Source organism: Vigna radiata, chromosome 5 (genome assembly GCF_000741045.1).
Source record: "Vigna radiata var. radiata cultivar VC1973A chromosome 5, Vradiata_ver6, whole genome shotgun sequence".
Taxonomy (NCBI): domain Eukaryota; kingdom Viridiplantae; phylum Streptophyta; class Magnoliopsida; order Fabales; family Fabaceae; genus Vigna; species Vigna radiata.
In genome coordinates, this window is record NC_028355.1 from 1,380,592 (window position 1) to 1,404,241 (window position 23,650).

Below are 23,650 nucleotides of genomic sequence, written 5' to 3' on the forward strand. Positions count from 1 at the left end.
ATCATGGAGTTAACCAAGATTACTATGGATGACACAGCTAAGTGTTTTGTGCAGTTCTACATCCATGATTTAAACTTGAAAGTTCTGTTTAGTTGAAACAATCTTATACCAGTTGAAGATGTTCTTGGTAGTAATATGCCATAAATTTAACTGCTACTTCACCTAGATGATCCCATATTGATCCCCTCGGGGTGGCACAGGATTATAATTTTGGTTCTTTAAGCAAATTACAAAGTTTGTTCTTTGGTTATGCAAATAGAGTAGCACCTGTAAGTTATATTCTACTTGACCTGGAGATTAGTCCAATGGGCCCAATCCTCGATGTAAGAGAAAAATACTGGTCCCCTGGTTGCGGCTTGGAATATGGACGTTCATGATCAGTAGCTGGACTTGTCTCGGGAGTGCACCTGGGCCCTTGCTGCCTGGCTCGGCTATATGCATTGATGATGTAACTGTAAAATCACTCCAGTGTCCAAGACAAACCATGCAGTAAGATACAATGTTTTGATTAAAAAGCTAACAAATTACGTGATATCTTCCGGAGAGGAAGCGATACATTCTCATGTAATGATTGCAACACATGTTCATTGTGCTGTGTCTCGATAATAAGGTCTTTTAGAATGTGACTTATGGATTTCGGCTTTGAAATTCGTGTTGCCCTGTTTGAAATTAGTAGGTCCTAATTGAAGGTATGTGAAGTCAGCTTTGGTTGTAGGCCGGTCGACTGAATTCCTCTCAACAGTTAATTCAGTCGGTTCGATCGAAAATACGGTCCAGTTTATGGTTTATCTTGTCGAGTTTGTCTCCAGTTGGTTTGGTTTGCCAAAATCAGTTTCAACCAATGGTTTATTAAAGTCCGTTTGAATTGAATATCCAGCTATGTTGACTCTAATTAAAAGTGGAGTCGAGTTAAATCAATTATAACCTAATGTCAAGTCGAATCTTATAATTTAAAATTAAGTTAAATGAATCTAAATTAAATAGTTTAGTTGAATTACTCTAAGTTAAAAATCAAACTGAGTTAATTCAATTCATATCTAATTAATTTAACAATCTAATATATTAGATTAATTTTATTGAATTTAATTTTATTTACAAAATAATTAAATCTAATTTCAATACAATTTAAATTGCATTAAAAAAAATCCAAATCTAATTGATGTATTTTAACTACATGAGCTAAATTTAGATTTAAAATTCAAATCATTTTCTTAGTTTGAGTTGATATTGAAAAATTCAATCCATACCCATACTAAGTGTTGCTTATATATTGAATTATATATTTAAAAACAATATTTTTCATGTTTAAAAAATGACTTAATAGCATTAATGGTCCCTATTTTGGTTACGAGAATTTGTTTTGGTCCCTTTTTTTTTTGTTCAATTTAGTCCTAAAGAATGAAAATTGTGTTCAATTTGGTCCTTTTTACAAACGTCGTTTAAATCATTAACGGAACAGTGCCCAACAGTGTTGATGTGACATTTAACTGTCCAACTGGAGTCTGTAGAGGCACACTGAGGTGAAATTATTAATTTTGAAATTCCAATTGGAGATATTGGGGATTGCATTTTTGAAAATTAATTTAAGGGTTCTGGGTTCTGAGAAGTAAACTTCTTGCGTGCTCTGGGAAGATTGGGAAGAAGAACATCAGTGACGTCCAGTTCCAATTCGAAGCATCGATCTTTGGCAATCAGGTTTGTGTTTCTAATCTCGTAACTAAGGTGGGTGTTGTGACATTCCTGTGTAAACTTGGTTGCACACATGAAAATGTGAGTGTTACATTTTTTCGAAAGTTAGATTTTCTTGAGAAATTGTGCGAACTGTTTAGGGCATTGTTGTCTAACATATTATAATAGGTTGTGTCTCGTTGATTGTTGATTGTTGGTTTATTGTTTATTGTTTCCCATAGGGTTTACCACTTATTTTAGCGTAAAAAACAGTTACTTTTTCCATTTCCATAGTGGTCCCATGCCCATAAAGTTCATTTTGTAGGCTTGCGTTTGGAATGTCTGAGGAGAGATTTATTGTTGTGGTCCACCATGGTGGGACCCTGGTTACGGATATACCTTTTCGATATGTTGGTGGGGAAGTCACTTATTGGAGTGTGGACCCAGACAAATGGAGTTACTTTGAAGTGGTAGATTTCGTTAAGGAGTTGGGTTATATTATTGTGTCTGAGTTATTTTATTGCATTAACCATATTTTGTATAAGTTGTTCGATGACAAAGATGCAATGAACATGGTAGGCATTGCGAAGATTTTAGGGAAAGTTAACTTGTTTGTGGTGCTCTCTGTGGATGAGGAGCCAGACATTATTGTTGAAAGTGAATTAAATGAACCAGTTCATTTGTTGTGTCTTGGAAGTATAGAGAGTGGGAATGAAGAAAAGGATGATGTGCAGGGGGAGGAGGATGAAGTTGTTGTGCAGGTGGAGGATGAAATTGCTGTGGGGGTGGAGGATGAAGTGGTTGTGCAGGGGGAGGAGGAGGAGGAAGTGGCTGTGCAGGTGGAGGGATTGGTTGAAGAGAACGTTGGGGTGAAGGAGGAAATGGCTGTGCAGGTGAAGGATATGGTTGAACAAAATGTTGGGGTGGAGGAGGAGGAATTGTAATGTTATAAATTTCGTGCACTTGGCACTGTGTCTATTTTGAAATACTTTCCTAATTTAAACCTCGTGTCCTTAGTAATGTTTTGAAATACTTTATAATGTTTTGATATATTTGGCATTGGATCTGTAATGATGTTCTATTATGTAACTTGATGGTGTACCCATGAACTGATTTTTGATTGTGAAAATATATTCATGTACCCATGTTTTGATATTGATTTTGACCAGTTCCATTTTATGCACACAACACTATCAACATCATAAGGACCACAAACGCACATATTTAACTGAAATGAGGACTAATTTGAACAACAAATGTTATTCATTTATTCATTTAATACAAAACACAGTCGTCTAATGCGATCACCTAACAACCTCATTCTTCAAAACACAAAAGAAAAGTACATTGGGACCACCTAAAAACACAAAACACATCCACCTAAAATCACACTTTCAACACATAAGCCTAAAAATACACACAACATAACTATGATAACTACACTAAGAACACAGACCCTTGCTACTAAGAATTGGTTCCTTCTCGTCAAAGCACTCACTGTCTTCTCCATATAACAAATCTTCCTCCTTTGACTACTAATGATAACATCCCTTTCATCAACCTTTTCTTCATTGCACCACTTGAAATATTTATAAGACATCACATTACCAGTTCCACTCTATTATTCATCAAAAACATTGTTAATTACAAACACAAAGAAAATAGGCAAGAAAATAATCTTTAATTACAGATGCTTTTATTCACATCACCTTGTAGTTACGACAACCCCAAAAGTATCTTTCAGCATTCTTTGAAGTTCTAGCCATTTTTACTACAACCAACTCACCACAATTGCAAATGGGGATTATCCCTACCCCCATTGAACCACCACCAAGTGACGAATTAGAACTTTAGTGGCCGGAGCTATTGCAAAAAGAAGAACATTGGGGAACGAGACATGGCTCATCAACTCTGAAGATTGGGAAGGTTAACCACGAACCTGACTTTCGCTCACTGAAGTAAAGTAAAAAACCTTAACCTAAACCTAATTTCACTCTCCACCCACTGGTCATAAATAGGGGTACAATAAATAATTCGCATTTCTTTCAAAATCCACCTCAATGTGCCTCTACAAACTCCAGCTCGGTAGTTAAATGCCACATCAACACTGTTGGGCACTGTTGGAGTGTCTGCCGTTAACGATTTAGACGGCATTTTACCAAATTAAACACAATTTTCATTCTTTAGAACTAAATTGAACAAAAAAAAAAGGGACCAAAACGAATCCTCATAACCAAAATAGAAACCATTAATGCTATTAAGCCTTAAAAAATAACAGAAGGGCTGATCCTGATCCATAATTTTATTTTTGAATATTTTAATTCTGTGAGAAAAATTTAGAGTTGAAAGTTACTGTTGATAATAGGGTCTCCTTATGAAACTGGGCTCTGCAAAAACAGAAAATGAAAGAGTAGATGATGGGAATAGCTACGTAGATTGGTACTAGCAAGTAGCGAGAAGTAGCTTGGTCACATCGAGGTACAGTCCAGCTTGTAAGATGATTGATTCAATGAGAGCGATTGAGAACGACCTCCTTCGTCGTCCTTTACGCTAAACCCAAAAGCTGCAAATTTTCAGACTTTGTAGTAGTTTTTCGATTTAGAAATATATATCAAATTGATATTTATTAATCACGTTAATTCTTCTCGTAAACTCCGTTACAAGGGTTAAACCTGTTAATTAGTTGAGAGTAATAAATTTGTTTAAATTTAGTGATAGCATCTATACAAAATTTCATCCATTGAGTTGGGAAAATTTGTTTTTATTGTCTTCTAACTTCATGCACTATTAGATTATAGTTCTAATGACTCTGCCACTAATGTTAGAACTTTTGATTTGATGCTATTTGTTGTGTAAGCGTTTGTCTTAGTTTTATTATTATATATATCCTTGTAATACAAGACTCGGACTTTATTATGCAGAACACCCACACATCAACAAGAAAAAGAAAAGGGTTAAATTTAAAACTATGAAATAATGTACAGTGATGTTGTTTCTCCTCAAAAAAATCATACACTTCCTTGACGAAAGTACATGTAAAAAAGGAGAAACTCGTGTATGGTTTGTCTGTGATGTTAATTGTAGCAGCTTGCTAAGTTTCAGGACTATAAGAATGTGAGATTCTGTCGAATGTGACACCTAACCGTCAATATACACTCGAACAACATCCACTATTTTAGCCCGACATATGGGACATTTTCCACTGTTACATTGCAGCTCGATGGCACACTTGAGACACGCACACATGTGTCCACACCTGTAATGAAGTTGGTCAGACACGTGTCAATTTTTCTCAGAAAATGGAAACAGATCATTTTCATTCACAAGCAATTAATTACCTGTACAAAACAGAGTCAACTTTCACCTCATAGCAAATGCAGCAGTTGCCTTTCTTTTTTGGAGTCCTGTTACGGGACTTCTTTTCTTCTTTTTCAACTGTAATGGTATTTTCATTGCATCAATTGTATTAACAAACTCACTTTCAGAATTAAAAAATTATAGAAATGAACACAAACCTGAGTTAATCTCTACTTTCATGGTTTGTTGTAATTCCATCTGCATATTCATGCAGCCCTTTATTATTTTCTTCAGCTCAGACATCTCGTGATAGAGTTGCTCCATGTGCCCTCTCAAATCATATATGAGTTCCATTTCCTGCATGCAGGGCAGCTTTTGCATTTAACAAGAGATTTATTTAGGAGCTCGGTTGTATTCACCATATCAAATGCAAACTCACCATTGAATGATGATTGGTGGATGGAGATGCAGATTGCCGACTGTCCTGATAGAAAGATTGAGATTGATAAGGTTGTCGGGATGGAGAATAATCACCGGCTTCATTGTCCCTGTAACTGCATGGTGATGAACGATTAGAATAATCACCAGGTTCATGATATGGATCGCTTATCAAGCTCTCATGCTCCTCTTCATGCTCATCTGCATTATCCTCCTCTTCTTCTTCCTCAATTGCATCTCTTCCATCTTGAGAAGCTCTTGCAGAATGCAAGCGTTCTTGTAAAAATGCCATCAATTCTTGGCTGTTTTCCTCATAGTCCTGGCTATTGACTAAATGTGCTTGAGTTCCCCTATGAGATTCCATCAATCTATCCATTCTATCCCGAAAGTCACTAGAAAGGAAACTTGACACTGTTCTTCTGCAAAAATATATACTGATGTTCAGATGAATGATGTTTATACAAAAAAATAGTTTCGCTATAGAAAATTATTAAAATTCTTCTTTTCTTTTCCATCTAGTCATTTATGCAAGCAACTGACACAAGAGGAATAATTTAATAGAATATTATGTACCTTTCAAGAAGCCTCCTTATATCCTCATTCTGAGAACCAGTTTCAAGCATCTCTCTATACCAGGCTTGCCTGCGCTCTTCCCAATAGCTCTTAGGCCTAGAAATTTCACTGATCCAGTTATAATTAGTTTCATAGTCACAATTCTGGTCAGTTTCCTCTCCCTCCATCTCATCACCATAACTGCTTTCAGCATAATTCTGATTACTTGCCTCTTCTACTGTCTCCTGGCAACTGGATTCAGCATACTGCTCGTTACTATTATCTTCTTCATTTACTGTCTCATCATTACTACTTTTAGTATCACCATTCTGTTCGCTACTCGCTTCTGCCCTGTCTGTCATCTCTTTTAGACCTGAATCAGTCATGGACGTCGTTGCCTCACTAGTTTCTTTTGAGTTATTGTGTTCAGCCTTGGCATCTGAACGTGGATTTGTTTCTTGGATCACGACACCTGAACTTGGAGGAGCTTCTTCTGTATTATGATCTATTCTAGTATGTGAAACAGACTTTTGTGGGGATTTTGTGGCATGATTTGCACTTTCATGAGCTGTCTGGTTTCTTGTGTCTTTTCTGACTTGATCAGTGGTGGCAGAGTTACCCAATTGAGTGGTTTTGTTAACTGCCTCTCTTTGAGGACTTCTTGGGTTAGCTACTTCTGCATGGACCGAAGTTCTAGGTTCAACCCCACTGCTAAATCTTTCCCTGTATGTCATAAAAACATTTCTCATTTAGTATCTTTCAGGAAAACTTAATGACCAGGGATCTCGCTGTGTTCATTTTATTAAAGAATAAACTTAGATGGCACAAAAATGAACTCTATGTTTAATTAAATGGTCAAAAGCTTACGCAAAATAATTGAAATTGTTTATTCACCAAATTAACAACTTTGGTCAGATTTATAGATAAGAATTAGTGCATACAATGAGTGCAAACTATATGTATCTGTTGCACCTTGTGGTGATCACTTGATATACTCGATAAATGAAATATTCTTGAAATAAAAAGCCAGCTACAAAAGAAAATGCCAATCCAAATGCATTTACTTTCTTCTCAACTCTACATTTAAAATTATATCCTTCAATGCATTTTTCTACTGCCCTTAAATTCAATAGCTTTCTTTTTAGACAAGGAAAATCAATAGGTATGGTTTAATCAAAGGAATTCATCAATCACGAAGTTTTGAAATGGTCAAACCTTAATTGCATAATTGCAGACCCTTGTGATTGTCTGTTGTTTACTTCACATGATGTTGAATTCTGCCGGGAGCGATCATTAGCCAACAGATCACGTTGCAATAATTTAATCCGAAGCAATGCCTGCATTCATGCATAGAAAAGGAGTCAGAATCAGATATAGTAAAAAACATAACATAGCAGAAGAAGAAGAACCACCCTCTGGCTTCTGTTTTACCTGAATGCGACCTCTTTGTGCAAACTTAGACACGGTTCCACGCTCTGACAGGTTGTTGAGCTCCCTGTGCCTGTCATTCTCCATCTGCATAAGCAAATCATTGAATGCCTGACGCCCTCTAATTCGCAGGGGACACACCGGTTTATGCTCTGAAGGAGGTTGTTGTTGACCGCATTCACGCTCTCTACAAGGAGAACCTGTCACACTACTACTAAAATACCCTTCTTGTTCATTCTCATCAAGAAAGGAAGCTGTTGGACTCTGATTCTGGCTGGTAGAAGTGAGTTTCTTTATGATGCTAGCAACACTGACACCACTCTCTGACCTTGCTTGTGGCGAAACGGAATGATCACTCGATTCCCACTCATGAAATGAGGACTGAAAGGAACTTTCTTCATTCCCTGAGGGTCCATCAAAGCATTCTTCCTCGGGGAATGAAGCATTACCATTCTCATTCGTGGGAGAAGAGGACGAACCAATCTTCTCAGACAATGTGTTCGTTTTGGAGACACCTGATTGTTTCAGTCTCTTCTCCCATATCTGAACAAGAGAAGAGGCAGCCATGTTAGGGATCTCCAAAGAGCATGATTCTTCCTCAGATGTCGAACTGGGTGTCCTTGGGAAAATGTCAATATCATCCATTGACAACAGTTCGGCCCCATTCTCCAAATTCGACACCATCTCCCGAGCCTGTCTCGCTGCCCATCGATCGAGAAGCTGTGAGTGTCTTGGGCTGATCAACAAGGACAAAGAGGTCTCCTTTTTGTTGTTGTTGTTGCCGCCGCTGCCGTTGTCGTTGAAGGAGTTGGCTCGTGTGAAACGAAGTTTCTCCAAGCGATTGTTTTTGGGAGCCTTACGCTGGTTAACGCCTTTGTTCTTGCTGGCGTCGCTGTTGTTTTCGTTTGTTGCGGAATCAGAAGACACCCCCCGGCACGTGTTAATGTCCGTGACAAAGTTCTTGTTGTTTCTTTGTAACTTAGCATGATGATTATGCGTGCCCTTGGCGTTGCTTTCCCTGCATTCTTCGCGGTGGTTGCGGTCCCTCAGAACGGAACCGAAGGGCGAGGAAGAAGCAATCTCAACCTCGGAAGATGCCATGTCGGCTCTGTTTATCGTTTGTGTCCGTTGTTGTTTTGTCTTGGTTTATGGAAACCTTTACGAAGGAGCGTGTGAACGTGGAAACAAGGTAACCCATTTGAGGGAAATGGGTGGAGGGATTGGAGACATTGCAACCTGACAAGTCTCTTCTCGTTTTGCTGAAACACAGAAAAAGACGGAAAATAAAAGAAAACAGGGTAGAGTGAAACAGAGGAGGGAGTGAAGGAGGGAGAATACGAAGGAGAAACGAGTTGCTGTACGGGAAATAGGGAGGTTTTTATGGCTTATTAATGCTCCAAATCATCTTAACCTCATTCCCGTTTTCTTTGCCTCTATTTAGAGCTTTTTCGTAACGAAAGTAGAGAAATAAAAAAAACAAACAATTACGTTGGCTGATAATGTTTGTTTCCTGTTACCTAGGAACGTGTCTTTTGGTTGAGAGAGGTGTGGCTAAAAATGGAAGAAGCCTTGTCGTCGTTGAGGTTTGTTTTGGTTGATGTGAGAAGAATAAGGAAACAGAGTGTTGGAAAAGTGCAACAGAGAGAATATAACAGTGTGGTGTAGTGAGAGAGAGAGAGAGAGACGTTGAGTTTGAACCGTTGAGATTGTGGGGTAAAGAAAAAGAGAAAAATTAGAGAAAGAGAGCGTCTTATTTATTTCTATTTGCAGATCAGTCTCTACTTTTTCATTCTGTTGACCAAATTAACTTCACAAGCAACTCTGATTTTGTGCTTTCATTCACTCACTTTAACCACTTTCCTTTTCATTTTGTTTTGTTACTTTGCAAAAAATTTGTACCAAATTTCATCACTAATAATACTGAAATACTATATTTAGTTATAAAATATACTAAATATAATAGTTACAGGAAGGAATCAAACTGTTTTCTGGTGCTGAGTTTTACCTTTTGTTTTCCTTTATGTACTTTCTCTTATCACACTTAATTGCTTTTTAACTAAATCACTGAAATAAACAAGATAATCACACTTAATTATTTACATATACCATTTTTTAAATTAGAAAAGATAATTAATTTGTGATATTATTAAAATAAAAATTCCAGTACAATTTTATGTATGTATTATTATATTATTTAATAAGTTAATAACAGATAAGTTGTTACATGATGGCACAAATACTATTTAACAAAAAAAATAAAAGATTATAAAGTTAAAATTGAGATTTGATTTGTAAGATTTTACGATTTTACATTCTTTCTCAGAATCATAGATTAAAATTGCGTGAATTGTATTTTTTTTAAATACAATAAAAAAATTCACCATGTGTGTGGTTAGTTATAACATCACCAATTAAAATTTAGTAAGTAAAAATTTTCATTTTTTTTTCAACTGTAGCACTTATTTTTAAAAAATTCTTTTGCACCCTTCACCTTTTTTATCGAATAAATTTCAATTCAAATAAAAATTAATATATATAATACTTTTGCAAAAAGTTAAATCTAAATATTACAATTTAAGACTTTAGGATCTTAGAGTTTAGGTATATTACAATGTCACTATTCACAATTTTAGGAGTCTTTTACTGTCCTAATCATAATATCAATTTTAACTATCTTGCTTAGATTTATAATATGTTACTTGTCATGTGATTTAAGTAGAATATTCATTTTTTTTTTTACTAAAATGGCTTCCTTTTTCATTTTAGAATACTTATAAATGTGTGTTGATGGGCATTACTTTTGAAAAACTCCTTTAAATTTTATTTTAAGTAGGGATGAATTTGAAACGATTTTGATTTGAATTTGTAGCTTATTAGACGTATCCGATTTAATTGTGCAATCATACTATTTGAATTTTAATTTGTAGCTACTTTGGTGGGTGTATGTCTTCATTTATGTGTATCATTTTATTTTGTAGTTTGTTTTATTGAAATGTGGGAATAATTTAAATTTGAATTTGAATTTCGTATATTAATTAGAAGCAATAGTTAGGTTATGATATATATGCTGTACATAACATCATTTTTTTTCAGTTGAAATGTTAATTGGCTATACGTGATTTTATATAGTTGAGACTCAAATAAATTATGAAAATAAAAATAAATTATAATTCGGATAAAATTCGACCTACCTTTTCAAAGATTTAAACTCGAGACCTAATATCATGATTGAGAAATAATCTTAAGATATTTTTAGAACAGATTCATATAATTTCATATGCAAATCATAACGAAGCCACATTTATTATAAGATTCTTCCTCTTAATGAATATTTAATATTATTTCTTAAACATTTATGAACCAGTGACAAATAAGTAATATTATATGTTGATAAATTTATATACTTAAAAAATTGTCAAGATTAATCACATTTGAGAAATACAGAGTCAAAATCATCATTACATTACATGATTTATCTATCTTAATACAGAGTCAAGTCAACATCATCCATTACATTTTATTAATTGTTTTATCAATTAAACGAGAAGAGAGTTCCGTAAAAGAAATTTAACAGTCTGCATTACCAATGTCAAATTCCAATCACGAAATAATCTTAATAAATATAACAATCGGTGTCTGAATATATATAGGATAAGTTTTGGAAGAAGCAATGCAGAAACATATACGCTGACCTTATACACAGCAACATTAGCAAACATGTCTTCCTTCATCTTGAATGTGTCGGAAAGAAAATCACCAGTAATGATCCAGATTCTTCTTTTCAAAATCCACAATTTTGTTGTTGGAGACGTGAAGGAGATGATTGCATACTTGCCTTGATGTTGGTCTCTCTTGTGGTGCAGTTTTTGTGCAGTGTATGGCTATCTCGAGCACCTGCAATGCAGCAAACTCTTCACAAGGCAAAAGGGGTTTCAGCTTAGGATCTATCACTGCTTCAACCGTAATGCCTTCCTTCTCAAGCTGCATCTTCACCCATCTCACCATGTTTATCTCTGCTCCGAAAGCTGCATCTGTTGGCATTTTACCAGTAACAAGTTCCATAAATACCACTCCCATGCTGTACACATCAGTTTTCTCTGTGCCCTTCAGTGAGTATGCATACTCTAAAAATATAGAAATGTCAATCAATGGTTAACGCTTGGACAAGATACTTAGATGTTTCTGGAACGAAATTCTGATTAGATTAAATTAGAGTTTCATCTGGGTATTAAAAGTTTGCATTAAAAAGACAAAGTTTCAGTTTTAATTGTATCTATGTTTCGTAAATGAAGGAGATGAATAACAAAAAGTCAATGTGATCAACTATTACCTGGGGCTATGTATCCATAAGATCCAGCAAAGCAAGAATTAGACTCTGCATTAGATTCTGGATTCTCAACGAGTGATTTTGCCAGTCCAAAGTCTCCCAGGTGTGCCTCCATGTCGGAATCTAGTAATATGTTGCTGGATTTGATGTCCCTGTGAATGATCTTTGGCACACAATCGTGATGGAGGTACTCCACTCCGTGAGCTAATCCCATTGCAATTTTGAACCTTGTGTCCCAATCAAGGATCCTCTTTGCTTTGAGGGGCACCCCATGTAACCAATCCCAAACACTCCCATTCTCCATATACTCATATATCAACAGATTCCAACCTGTTCCTTTGATTCTGTTGCTGCAACAACCCATCAGTTTTACCAGATGCCTATGTTTGATCCTCCCTAAAGTTTTGATTTCTCTTATAAAGCTTTTGTTCAACAGATAATCATCTTTTCCTGAAATCTTCTTCACAGCCACGATCTCTCCAGAGGGCAATTCGACTCTGTACACTGTCCCGGAACCTCCACAACCAACTACGAACTCGTCGCTTAGATTGTTTGTGGAACCCATGATATCCTGCCACCTGAAATCTCTCTTTGCAGGCACATTTAGAGGGATCAACGATCGTTTATGTGCTCGTGATGAAGAGGAGAATACAAAACTCACTTCACTGCCTCTCCTGAAAAATTCATGCTTGCTTTTAAAGAAGACGATCACTACCAGTGCAAGTAAGGCAATTGCAGCTAAAGCTGAAAGTGTAGAGACTATAACCACTGATGTGCTGCTGAAGACTGATCGCTTATTGCCGGAACCATCACCACTTTTGCATCTTGCAAGAGAGGCTCCACAAAGATGAAGGTTCCCTTCAAATGACTCATGAGGCCAGCGGGAGAATTGCTTATCCAATGCTCCTTGAAGGTTATTGTAAGAGATGTCAAGCTTCTGCAAGCTAGTCATTTCACCAACTGCTGAAGGCACTTCTCCAGTGAGTGCATTGTGAGAAAGATTAAGTACTTCCAATTTTGACAGCATGCTAAGTGAAGATGGGATATGACCAGAGAGATTATTGTAACTTAAGTCCAAAATGCTTTGAATATTTTGGAGACTTCCAATCTCAATTGGTATTTCCCCACTAAAGGCATTCCTAGATAGCTGCAGCTCATAAAGATTGCTCAATTTTCCTATTTCTTGAGGGATTGGTCCAGAGAAGTTATTATGGTCCAGCCTGAGGGTGTTAAGAGATACAAGACCACCAATATCACTTGGGAGACTTCCATTGAGAGAATTGTTATTCAAGGAAAGAACAATCAAATTGGGCTGTTTGAGTAGGCCTAGTGGAATAGACCCAGAAAATTGATTGAAGGAGAGCTTAACCTCTCCCAACTGAGACAAACTTCCAAGCCATGGTGGTATGTGTCCAGTTAGAAGATTGTTGTTCAAATCAACGTGAGTCAGGTTACTACACAAAGAAAGCTCGTCTGGTATTCGACCTGTGAGTGAATTTCCTGAGACGTCTAACAATGACAATGCGGTGACTTTTCCCAATGTCCTTGGAATTTCACCAGAAAACTTGTTGTTACCTAATCTCAGCCTGTCAAGGGAAGGTGAATTTCCCAGGACAAAGGGTATTTCACCGTCAAATTCATTATCTGTGACATCAAAGGAAAGAAAGGAACTAGAGCTACATAGTGGAACCAAACTACCATTCAGTCTGTTATTTGAAAGATTCACTCTTGTCAGGTTTGCTACATTTGCAAGTTGGTGAGGAAGACTACCTTCAAGAGAATTGTTGTAGAGCATGAACAGCTTCAACTCACTGAGGAATCCAAATGTTGCAGGAATGCCACCTGAGAGCCGATTATCTGCCAAATCCAGCACAGTCAGTTTATGACAGTTCCCAAGTGTGGGGGGAATCACACCCACAAGCTCATTCTGCCGAAGGTGCAAAAAGTTCAACTCTTTCAGCCTCCCTATAGTGAAGGGAATTTCACCACTGAAATGGTTTCCAAAAAAATCAACCATTTGCAAGTTTGAACAATTACCAATCTCGAAAGGAATCTTCCCTGATAACCGATTATCATAAAGATACATTATCTCCAATTTCCCAAGTCTCCCAATCTCTCTGGGCAGATTACCCCGCAAGTTGTTATGAAACAATGCAAGAATCTGCATGTTAGTGAGGTTTCCTATGAAGGGAGAGATTGAACCATCCAAAGTGTTGTTGTGAAGCAAGAGATCAGTTAGCCCCATCAACCCATAAACCTCAATAGGTATTGACCCATTGAGATCATTGCCTGATAAATCAAGTTGTTTCAGGGATTGGCACTGACCCAACGCAGTTGGTATCTCACCATGAAGTCCACAATCTGACATCAGCAAGTTCTCCAAACTTGTTGCATTGGAACATATGGTTCTTGGAATCGTTCCATGGAGTTTGTTCCCAGAGAGAACCAAATATTGTAACTGACCCATGTTCCCTAACTCCTCTGGAATTTCCCCAGTGAGCGTATTATTTGACAAGTCAAGATTTTGAAGTTTACCCAGTCGAGCGAGAGACGGTGGAATACGACCCTCGAGTTCGTTACCCATTAAATTCAGATATGTAAGCTGACTCAGCTGCCCGAGTTGACTCGGAATTGACCCTGTTAAGCTGTTGTTGGCGAGGTTCAGAATTTGAAGTTTCCTTAGTAGACTCAGTTCACTCGGAACCGAGCCATTGAGTCTGTTCCCAGCGGCGCTGAAGACTTCAAGGCTCCAGCAGTACCCCACTTCGTACGGAATCGGCCCAGTCAACTCGTTTTCCTGCAGAGTCAAATATTGCAACTCACTGAGTCGACCTAGCTGGGCGGGGATCTGACCACTGAGTTTGCATGAGGCCAAACCAAGGTACTCAAGGTTGGGCATATACCCAAGTGTCTCAGGAATCGGGCCACTGAGTTGGTTGTTACCGATTCGTAATACTCGGAGATGCATTAGCGAGTCTAACTCGTTGGGGATATGACCGGTGAGTTGGTTGGAATGGAGAAGGAGAGATTCCAACGAAGTGAGGTTGGAGAGGGCAGATGGAATAGGACCCTCGAGGCGGTTAGAAGAGAGATCAAGGTGGAGCAGGTTTTGCAAACGACCGAGTGAAGGTGAAATCGACCCACCGAGTGACGAATCAGAAAGGTTGAGTCCCACCACTTGCACCGAGTCGTGGTCATCATCCAAAGAATTGAGCTTCTTTGATTCACATGACACTCCTCTCCAGCTACAGTAATCAGTGTTGTTCTCTGACCAATCACTTAAAACATTTTCTGGGTCTTGAGTGAACGATGATTTCACCTCCAAAAGCACTCTCCTCTCATTTCCACGGCAAAGGAGTGCAGAAGAAAAACACAGGAGGAGCACAATGCCAAGGGTTGAAATCCTCATTGATGCTTCTCTCATTTTGGGATTGAACGAGTGAAGGGGGCAGTGAGGAAAGCGGTGGTGGGTTGTTCTTTAGCTCAAATAGTTGTTCTTATTAACAGAAAGACAAATGAAATTTAATGGTGTAGTTGTGGGTTGGGAAGCGGTGGTGGTTGTTCTTGGACTGTGAGCATGTATTATTGGCAGAAGATAGAAGTCCCAAGCTACATGGTAATGGTGCATGCTTTCACATGTTCTCGTGAAGTGTGTATATGTGTAAGAAAATTGATAGGTTTGATTATGATGCATCTGCATGACATGCATTGGATATATATAGATGAGTTGGTAGCAGCTGAGACTATGTTGACAAAGCATGCCTATCATACTATAAATGAGCATGCAACTGTGTCAGTCACCTGCAACAGTACCATTTATGGCAATAAATGTGGAAGAGCTCAATGCTGAGAAGGTCAAATTGAGGGTTAAAAGAGTATTGGAAATAGTATCAAGAAAAGGTGCTAAGCGGTGCTGGAATCACTCTTTTCGTACCGGTGGGTGATGCCTCAGTTACGCAGACCGTCTTTGATCAGAACCCTGTTGCCATTTTTGGGGTTTCCGAGGTTTTCTTGCCGAGGGAGATCTTTGGCAGGAATCCGATAGCCACTGCGAAGCCTCTTGAAGGTGCTCCTCCGCCGGATGAGATACTCTGTCACCAGAGAATTCACCGGGATTTGGTGGATTTGCATATGTTTTTTGCTGTATAGGATTGTATCTTGTGGTATAGAATTATTTATTATTATTTTTTTTGTGGGGTTTCGTTTTAATTTTCTCCACCTTCTTCTTCTGTACACGGTTAATTGCATTATTAGGTTGCAAATGCAGCCTTTTTTCATTTCTTTTTCTTGTTTTTTTGTTATCTTCATTTTTACTATTTATTATAAAATTTTCGATTGTGACATTGATCTAATAATTAGTGTAATTAATTTAGGAGGTCAATGTTGTTTTTCTGCTTTTATCGTTTCCTCCCTTGTATTTTGATATACACAATACACTCCAATTTCATTTTTTGTAAGTTATAGTTGAATAAGCGTTATCATCTTGTTTTAGACAATCCTCAGGATTTGGTTGACTGGGACTTTTTCTATTGTTATCAAAACCCTTTTAAATGCGAGTGATCTTATGATGATAGGGTGTGCCTTGCAGAGTAGCTAATTTCGTTTGGTACAGGAGATTGTGCTGGTTGCTTCTTACTGTTATCTTACACCTAGATGACCGTCAGGTAGTTCTTTCTTTTTAAACTATAATTGAGGATTACATGTTCAGTAGCCTTGACCTGCAATCTAAGTGCAAATAATACAAAATAACATCATACAGTGGAAGTTACATCATATTATTTGTAAAAAGAGAAATAGTTAATTTGATGTCAACAGTTTTGTAATTGTTGGATATTATCTGCCGAATGCATTGCATTGATTTGTAGCTTTTCAGAGTTTAGGGAATTTCTTGCTGTAGCTTTGNGTTATATAGTATGANCTGTGCTTAGCATTTGCTAGTGCTCTGTTTACACTATACAGGAATGACTTTTCTTGTTTTTACAACTTAATGGTTAATCGTAATCTGTTTTAAAATACATAATTGCAAAAACTCAGTTTCAAGTAGATTGGTCAATTGTGTATTAGATGCTTGAATAGAATTGACATGTTATGGCACTCGAAACTGATCACATTTATACTATGCTGCTAGTTTGATCTGTTGTCGTTGAACGCATTACATGTTCTTCTTGATCACTGATTCAATGTTCTGATTGAATTAATTTATGGTCTTCATTGTTTGCTATTTTGCAAGTACTGTAGAACCGGGGCTAATAAACTGGTCTGAGTTAAGACCATAGAATATGAAGCTTATAGAGTTGTGCTGCAAGCTTGTTGCTAGTAAAGATCTAAGATTGCTAGATTCATACTTGTTAGAGTCTTAATATGCATGAAGTTACCCTTGTACTTATTTAGATCTCGAGAGCCAGCGTGGATGATATAGTCCTGGTGGTGTAAGTTTGGTTTTGAAAGGATCTATGGCAATAACGCTTATTCATTAAAAGTGGAAGAGCTCAATGCTGAGAAGGTCAAACTGAGGGTTAAAAGAGCATTGGAAATAGTATCAAAAGAAAAGGTGGTAACAAATGATCCAGTAGTAAATATCTCATTAAGAATTTGTGATGTGATACAACAGAAAAAGAAAAAAAAGGTGAAGTCATGAAGATTTGAGGTTAGAGTGGTTGGGTGAACAAACAGGGAAATATTACAATGTTTAAAGAAGAAGAAAACCCCATTGAAAGAAAGTGAACAGGTAAATTTCCTTTCAAAAACATTTAGTGTCTGCATCTGTAGTTTGTCTGTTCTACTAAGTCAATGGAGTCCCCACAAAGTGTTTGTCATATTATACGTAAGCCACGTAATTTGTGTTGTGCAGTTCTTCAAGTAACGCGCATCACCAACAAATAAAACAGAAAGTAAAAATATTGCAGTAAATTGAAGAAAACTTGTGTATTTTATGCATGGATGTAGTTATTGTTGTTCTTCTTGGGAAGCTTAAAATGGGTTGATGTACCAACCAAGACGCGGTTTTGTAGAGCTTTCGTCTTTTTGATTGATTCGTCACACTCTGCATGCACTCAACTCTCTTGTCTTTTTTTTTTCCGATTTGTCCACCAACAAGGCTACTGTTGTAACTGTATTAAGAAACTAGTAATAATATATTTTAAAATATATATTTTTTTAAGTTAATTAAACTTTAAATTTATCATAAATTTAGAAAATTTTAGTTAAGTCTTTATTCAACTTTTGTAATATATTGATTTCTGAGAAGTTTCCTTTTAAATGACTATATGTTGTTAGATTCTTTGACTATGTATATCAATTATTTTGTTCAATGCCTTAGAATTGACATAAAAGGATTGTATTGTAGTTGTAAATCTGTACAATATTAACTTGGGCTGGGCAGAGTTAACTTAAAAAACTTAAATTATAACAGTAGAAGTGTCTTTAAAATTTTACTGACTCATCAGAGATGTAACCATGCATATAATGTTACAGGTGAATTCTTGGCACTCGCTGGAGGAAGTTTGAGTGGGAAGGAAATAGTTGCTGCTGGACTGGCAACTCATTTTGTCCTTTCTGATGTTTGATTATCTTTAGTCTCTGTAATCTATGACTTTCTCTTTTCATAAAGTTTCATCCAAAAAGGAAAAATTCAATCAAATGAATTTCAATTATAACAAATATGCTTATCAGTTTAAAAAGAAAACCTCATCTTGTTTTAGGCCTATGGTAAGCAGCTCTAATAGATTTGTTTACATTTTCGGTTTTCTGCTCTCAGGACATTGATCCATTGAAATAATGTCTTGTCAAATTTGTATGAAAAAGGAGAAAAATTAGTAAAAGAAGCTCTAAAAGATAGTACTTGTTTATGATGTTTTTCTGTTTGTAGATAGAATCAATTCTCCAAGTTGTAGTATCAGCTGCACTTTTTCAATTTGCAAGAAGCTTTTATTTGCTGAGGTAAGTATGTTTTTAATTAATTATCATAATCAATTATTTGAATAATTCACCTCTGGTTATTAGAGGCAAGCATTGTTTTCTGCACATGTGTGCTTCAACTTTGTAATTCCTCCTTCTGATAACCTTATTGTGGTATATCAAATATCAATATCAGATATTTCCCTTCAAGGAATGAGGCTTTTTTCTGACGATGTCGTCAAAATGTGAGAATTTAAACAGGGTAAAACATGATATACCAGAGGATTACAGCAGATACAAGTAGGTTATACTTTACATGTTACACATAGGTTGCTATCAATGATAGCTAGCTATTGTTTACAAGAGTAAATATCTTAAAACAAAACATAGTTACTACTTAAAGTAAAGCTCAACAAGCTTCTTCAAAGTGTCAAATACACTAGTGAAAGGATTAAGCTCAATAAGGGAGTTCAGTCCTAGATCAGGAAATTGGTGTTTGTAAGTGCCTGCTGCATTCCGGACATAGACATCATAGCAGCCAGCTGACTATTGGACATGACTTCACAATCCTGTGGTGTATCTTTAATTTTGCTTGGATCATATCCAGACTTTGTAAGGTAAGACTTGTACTTCTCAATAAATTCAGGTCCAGGGTTAGGTGTCCTTGAATATATCTGATATTCATTAATAACTATTAATCAAAGAGCTGTGTGATGCAGTGTTGTTTCTTTTCTTTATCTAAACTAACAAATAGCATTAGATGTCACATATGACATTGTTGAAAATTCAGATAAAGCTTTTATGAATGAAGTTCAATGACTACAAAGTTATAATGTTTGCTTAACACATGGTTCAAGATTCAAGAATATTTGAGGTGTATTTTTAAGTTCAGTAAATACCTGGATAAAAACTTTTATCCTTAGCTCCTGAAACAAGAGAAATATTTTTTATATAGTAGTCACTATTTCTATAGTAGTCATATAAAAAATTTTGAGACAATCTGCTTGGTTTGCAGATAGATGGTGTGGAGTCACTCAATAATGTGTGTTTGATGAATGTTGTGACAGAGTGTCAAGGTTAATTTGATAATGACAGACTACTCCATGCCGAGGATGACAGGATATGAACTGCACAAGAAGAGATAAAGGCGAGGAATGAGAATGGTCTTCGTTGTTTGCTTGCTTTAGTTTTAATTGTTGTGGTTTTTAACTCTCTTTTAATATCTGCAGGAATCATCTGTGTTTAGAGAGGTTCCAGTGGTGGTTATGTCGTCTGAAAATATCTTAGACTCAAATTGATAGGTGAGCTCTTCAATTTAAACTGGATTATCTTCATTTCTTGTATGGCTCATGTGTTGTATTGTATGGTTTAGGAGCTAGAAGCCATTGTTTTTCTGGATTAATTCTTAAACAATGTTAAGGTTTTTATGTGTTGATAGTTGTTTGTTTGTTGATTTAGTTATGCTAATGCTTTGGGTTAAAATACGCAGATTATTTAGGAGTATCCCATTGCTGGATCCGGAGCTCTTGTTTTTTAGAACATAATTCTCATCTAAACTTGTATCACATCTGTGAAAGACATGAAATTTTTTTTTACATGATTAAATCTATTTAAGTCCTCTATTTTTTACAATTTTTTACAATGTTATAAAAAAAAAGGAACATTATGATGAACAATGTAAGTGGATTTCTTTTGTATCAAATTATACTATAATTAATTAAAAAGCGAATAGTTAACTGAATTGTATGCACTGAACTAAAAAATAATTCAATTCAATTACTTAACTATCTTTTATTTCAGTGTAATTATTTTGAACTAGTTTATATAGTTAATTATAAAGGTGCAATTCTTTGCCCACTCCTAATATTAACACAAATTCAAATGGGATGTGGATACATGATAACAATTCTATTCACAATCACAATCGTAACTAGCACATACAATGCTATTATTAATGATGGTTTGAACAATGTCAACTCTAAACCTTTGTCAAAATCCTATTTTTAGTGGTGTACATATGTTTTTAATGAAAATTGTTGACTTTTTAGTAAAAATTGAACTTATTTATGAGTTGTAAATATCTACTAACATCACTTAATGGACGAGTTAGGCTCTCTAGCGAAATGGAAATGATAAATAGATATTTAGATTAAGACAGTGTAAACACTCAGTAATAATAGGTGATTAAGTAATGAAGAAGTTTAATCAATTTTCTCTCATTTGGATATAATATCATTCTAGTGTCTTAGAGTCACTTGAATAACAAGATTAGCACTCAAGTGATTATCTATTAATTTTAAAAAAAATAAAATCACATCAATATTATCTCATTTTAAAAAGATATTTATTTGTTAAAATGGTTTTAACAATTAATGATCATTCATTTATTTAAGTAATAATTTTATTAAATGGTTTATATGTTACGTGAGTATACAATTAAAAAATTTAATGATATAATTGATTAAGATTTTTATTATCAATATATGAACAAGACAATACAATAAAATTTATAAAAGATCACTCTATTATATGAGATTGCTAAATATATTCATACTAAAATTGATTTAAAAAGTTAACAATTTACAACTTTGTTTATGAAATAGTTTTATTTTAATTAACTAAATTTATAAATATTAATAGTTGTATAAGACTCATCCATATATAACATAACTACGTCATTTTTAATATTTATAAATATAACTTATTTATAAAAGATAATCATTGTAATTTTAAATTTATATATATATATATATATATATATATATATAATAACTTATTTTGTCCTAACATCTTAAAAATAATTAAATAACTATCATAATAAGTTTTGATATCAATAATTGGAAATCGAGAACCAAAAAACACAAAAACTAAAAGAAAGATGAATTGATTTACTTTCAAAAAATTTTCTTTTTTATAAATTGATTTTACAAATAAAATTGATAACAACAAATAGAATTAAAAAGTATAAGAAAAGAGAGAATTTACATAAATATTTTATATTTATTCAAATCAAAAGACCTTAATCTAGGAATGATATAAAACCCCATACTTGTGAGTATTTGCGAATAAAATCCGCTAGAAGTATTTAGTACCTGTATAGGTAAGAGATAATCGCAGATGAAATCTTGTCATTACAATATTAATATAAGAGTTATAATTCATTCTTTAAGAGTTTCTAAAATATTTTTATAATTCTAAATATTATATAAACTTATCTAGAGACATCTTACAAATAAATATTTTCTAAATATTTTTATATTTCATTCTAAAATATTTTTAGATAGAATTTTTTAAAAAAAATTATTTGGATCTTTCTTAATCTTAAACTTTTATCTTAGAAGTCCAAAATACAAAATTAATTTATCATTCCAACATTTAAAAAAAAAAAAGGCAGGTATGGAGCCTATGATAAAAGTTAACTGTTCTTTCTCATGATCATAGGAAAAGCCCGGAAGCTTTCACAAAAATACACAATTAGTTCATTATTATCATCAATAATTAACCATGAATTGGGATAAACAAATTCATTAACCACGGGCCGCTGCCATATATCCATCGGAAGAGCGCGAGGTTTTATAGTCAGAAGAACAAAAAATTTTCAAATATAATGGTAAATTATTATTTAGTTATTTTTTATAAGTATAATTTTAATATTTTCTTTGAGATTTTAATTTTTTATATATTTCAACCCTCATTAAAAATTCAGTTAAATTATTTAACTTGGTGTTTTTATTTTAAAATATTTAATGTTATTTTTTTTTCTAATTTCATAACAAGATATATATTATAACTTAGACATAGAAAAAAAAAACGTTGTAAATTCTTTGATTGATTGTCCATTTATTAGCTACAGAGAAAAAATATAACTACATATAGTATTAATGTTATAGATTAATTATTGTCTATTAATTTATTACATTTATTTATATAATTGATTTGCTACAATTATTCATATTATCGATTACTCATAATAAAATTTAAATATTTGTATTAATTATTTGATTTTTATTCTTTTTGGATGAGTAATAATACCATAACATACTTTTATATTCATTTGACATATAATATGAGGATAAAATTATCATAAAAGTGTAAATTTTTATATTTTATAAAAAAAAAGTAAAAAATAAGAAAGAATAATGTAAAATAAACATAAACAATTTAAGTGTATCAAAAAATATTTTTCTTTTTAAACTACACATAAATAAGACTTTCCCTATTAATATACACACATAATTAGTATTAATATATACACATAAAATGTTAATAATAATCACTTTTAATATATAAAATTATAAAATTAGTATAACAATATTAAATATTAGAAAAAATAACCAAATATAAATAATAATTATCACCATAATAATAATCATAAAAACAACAACAACAATAATAATAATAATAATAATAATAATAATAATAATAATAATAATATTTTTATTATAATAATAAGACAAAGATGTAAACTGACAAAGTTAAATAATTATTACCATAAAAGGTTGACACACGCAGAGAAGTGTTCATAGAGAGAAAATATCCCCCACTGTATGTTAGAGCATCTGTACATAATTTGTGACAAAACAAAACTGATAGCTAGTTTTACACATGTGAAACCATGAAAATTTTGAATTTGTGACTATTGATATTTTGATAAAGAATTACTTATCTTAAATATTAAAAACTAAAATACATTTAAATAAAATGAATATTAGTGACGTGATTAGAAAAATAAATAAAACATTTTAACAACTAATTTTATTCTAGAATACATTTGGAAAACTATATATATAGAAGGTGTGCTACTAGTATTTTTTAATCAATTCAGTCATGCCCTAATAGGAGAGAGATAAAGTATGGAAGAGTTGTGCTAGATTTTGAGGTGAACAATAAGAGAAAACAAGGGAACATGCTAACATGTCAAATAATGTTGCTCCATTTTGTGCTTGGCACGTTTGTCTCAGCCTTAAAATAATCCCAATATCAAAGTCTTCCTCTCTATATAAATCACTCACCCTTCACCAATCTCACACCTATCATATATAC

The 23,650-nt window shown here is 34.3% G+C and overlaps 2 protein-coding genes and 1 long non-coding RNA gene across 3 annotated transcripts; 1 reads left to right on the forward strand and 2 right to left on the reverse strand.

Annotated features, from left to right (window-relative positions):
• Positions 1 to 4,603: 4,603 nt before the first annotated feature.
• Positions 4,604 to 9,185, reverse strand: LOC106762327. The gene is made up of 7 exons (XM_014646180.2): positions 7,387 to 9,185; positions 7,171 to 7,292; positions 5,977 to 6,678; positions 5,405 to 5,822; positions 5,184 to 5,322; positions 5,007 to 5,103; positions 4,604 to 4,924 (listed from the first exon to the last, which is right to left on the reverse strand). Exons 1-7 carry the CDS (start codon positions 8,482 to 8,484, stop codon positions 4,807 to 4,809), a joined length of 2,694 nt encoding a protein of 897 aa, XP_014501666.1. The 5' UTR covers positions 8,485 to 9,185; the 3' UTR covers positions 4,604 to 4,806.
• Positions 9,186 to 10,841: 1,656 nt separating this feature from the next.
• Positions 10,842 to 15,364, reverse strand: LOC106760050 (LRR receptor-like serine/threonine-protein kinase GSO1). Its single transcript, XM_014643487.2, has 2 exons — positions 11,714 to 15,364; positions 10,842 to 11,507 (listed from the first exon to the last, which is right to left on the reverse strand). The coding sequence occupies exons 1-2, from the start codon at positions 15,132 to 15,134 to the stop codon at positions 11,137 to 11,139; spliced, it is 3,792 nt and encodes a 1,263-aa protein (XP_014498973.1). The 5' UTR covers positions 15,135 to 15,364; the 3' UTR covers positions 10,842 to 11,136.
• A 161-nt stretch (positions 15,365 to 15,525) lies between these two features.
• LOC111241645 lies at positions 15,526 to 18,644 on the forward strand. The gene is made up of 3 exons (XR_002667687.1): positions 15,526 to 15,776; positions 16,299 to 17,438; positions 18,185 to 18,644. It is a non-coding gene; the product is annotated as an uncharacterized LOC111241645 (long non-coding RNA).
• Positions 18,645 to 23,650: the final 5,006 nt, after the last annotated feature.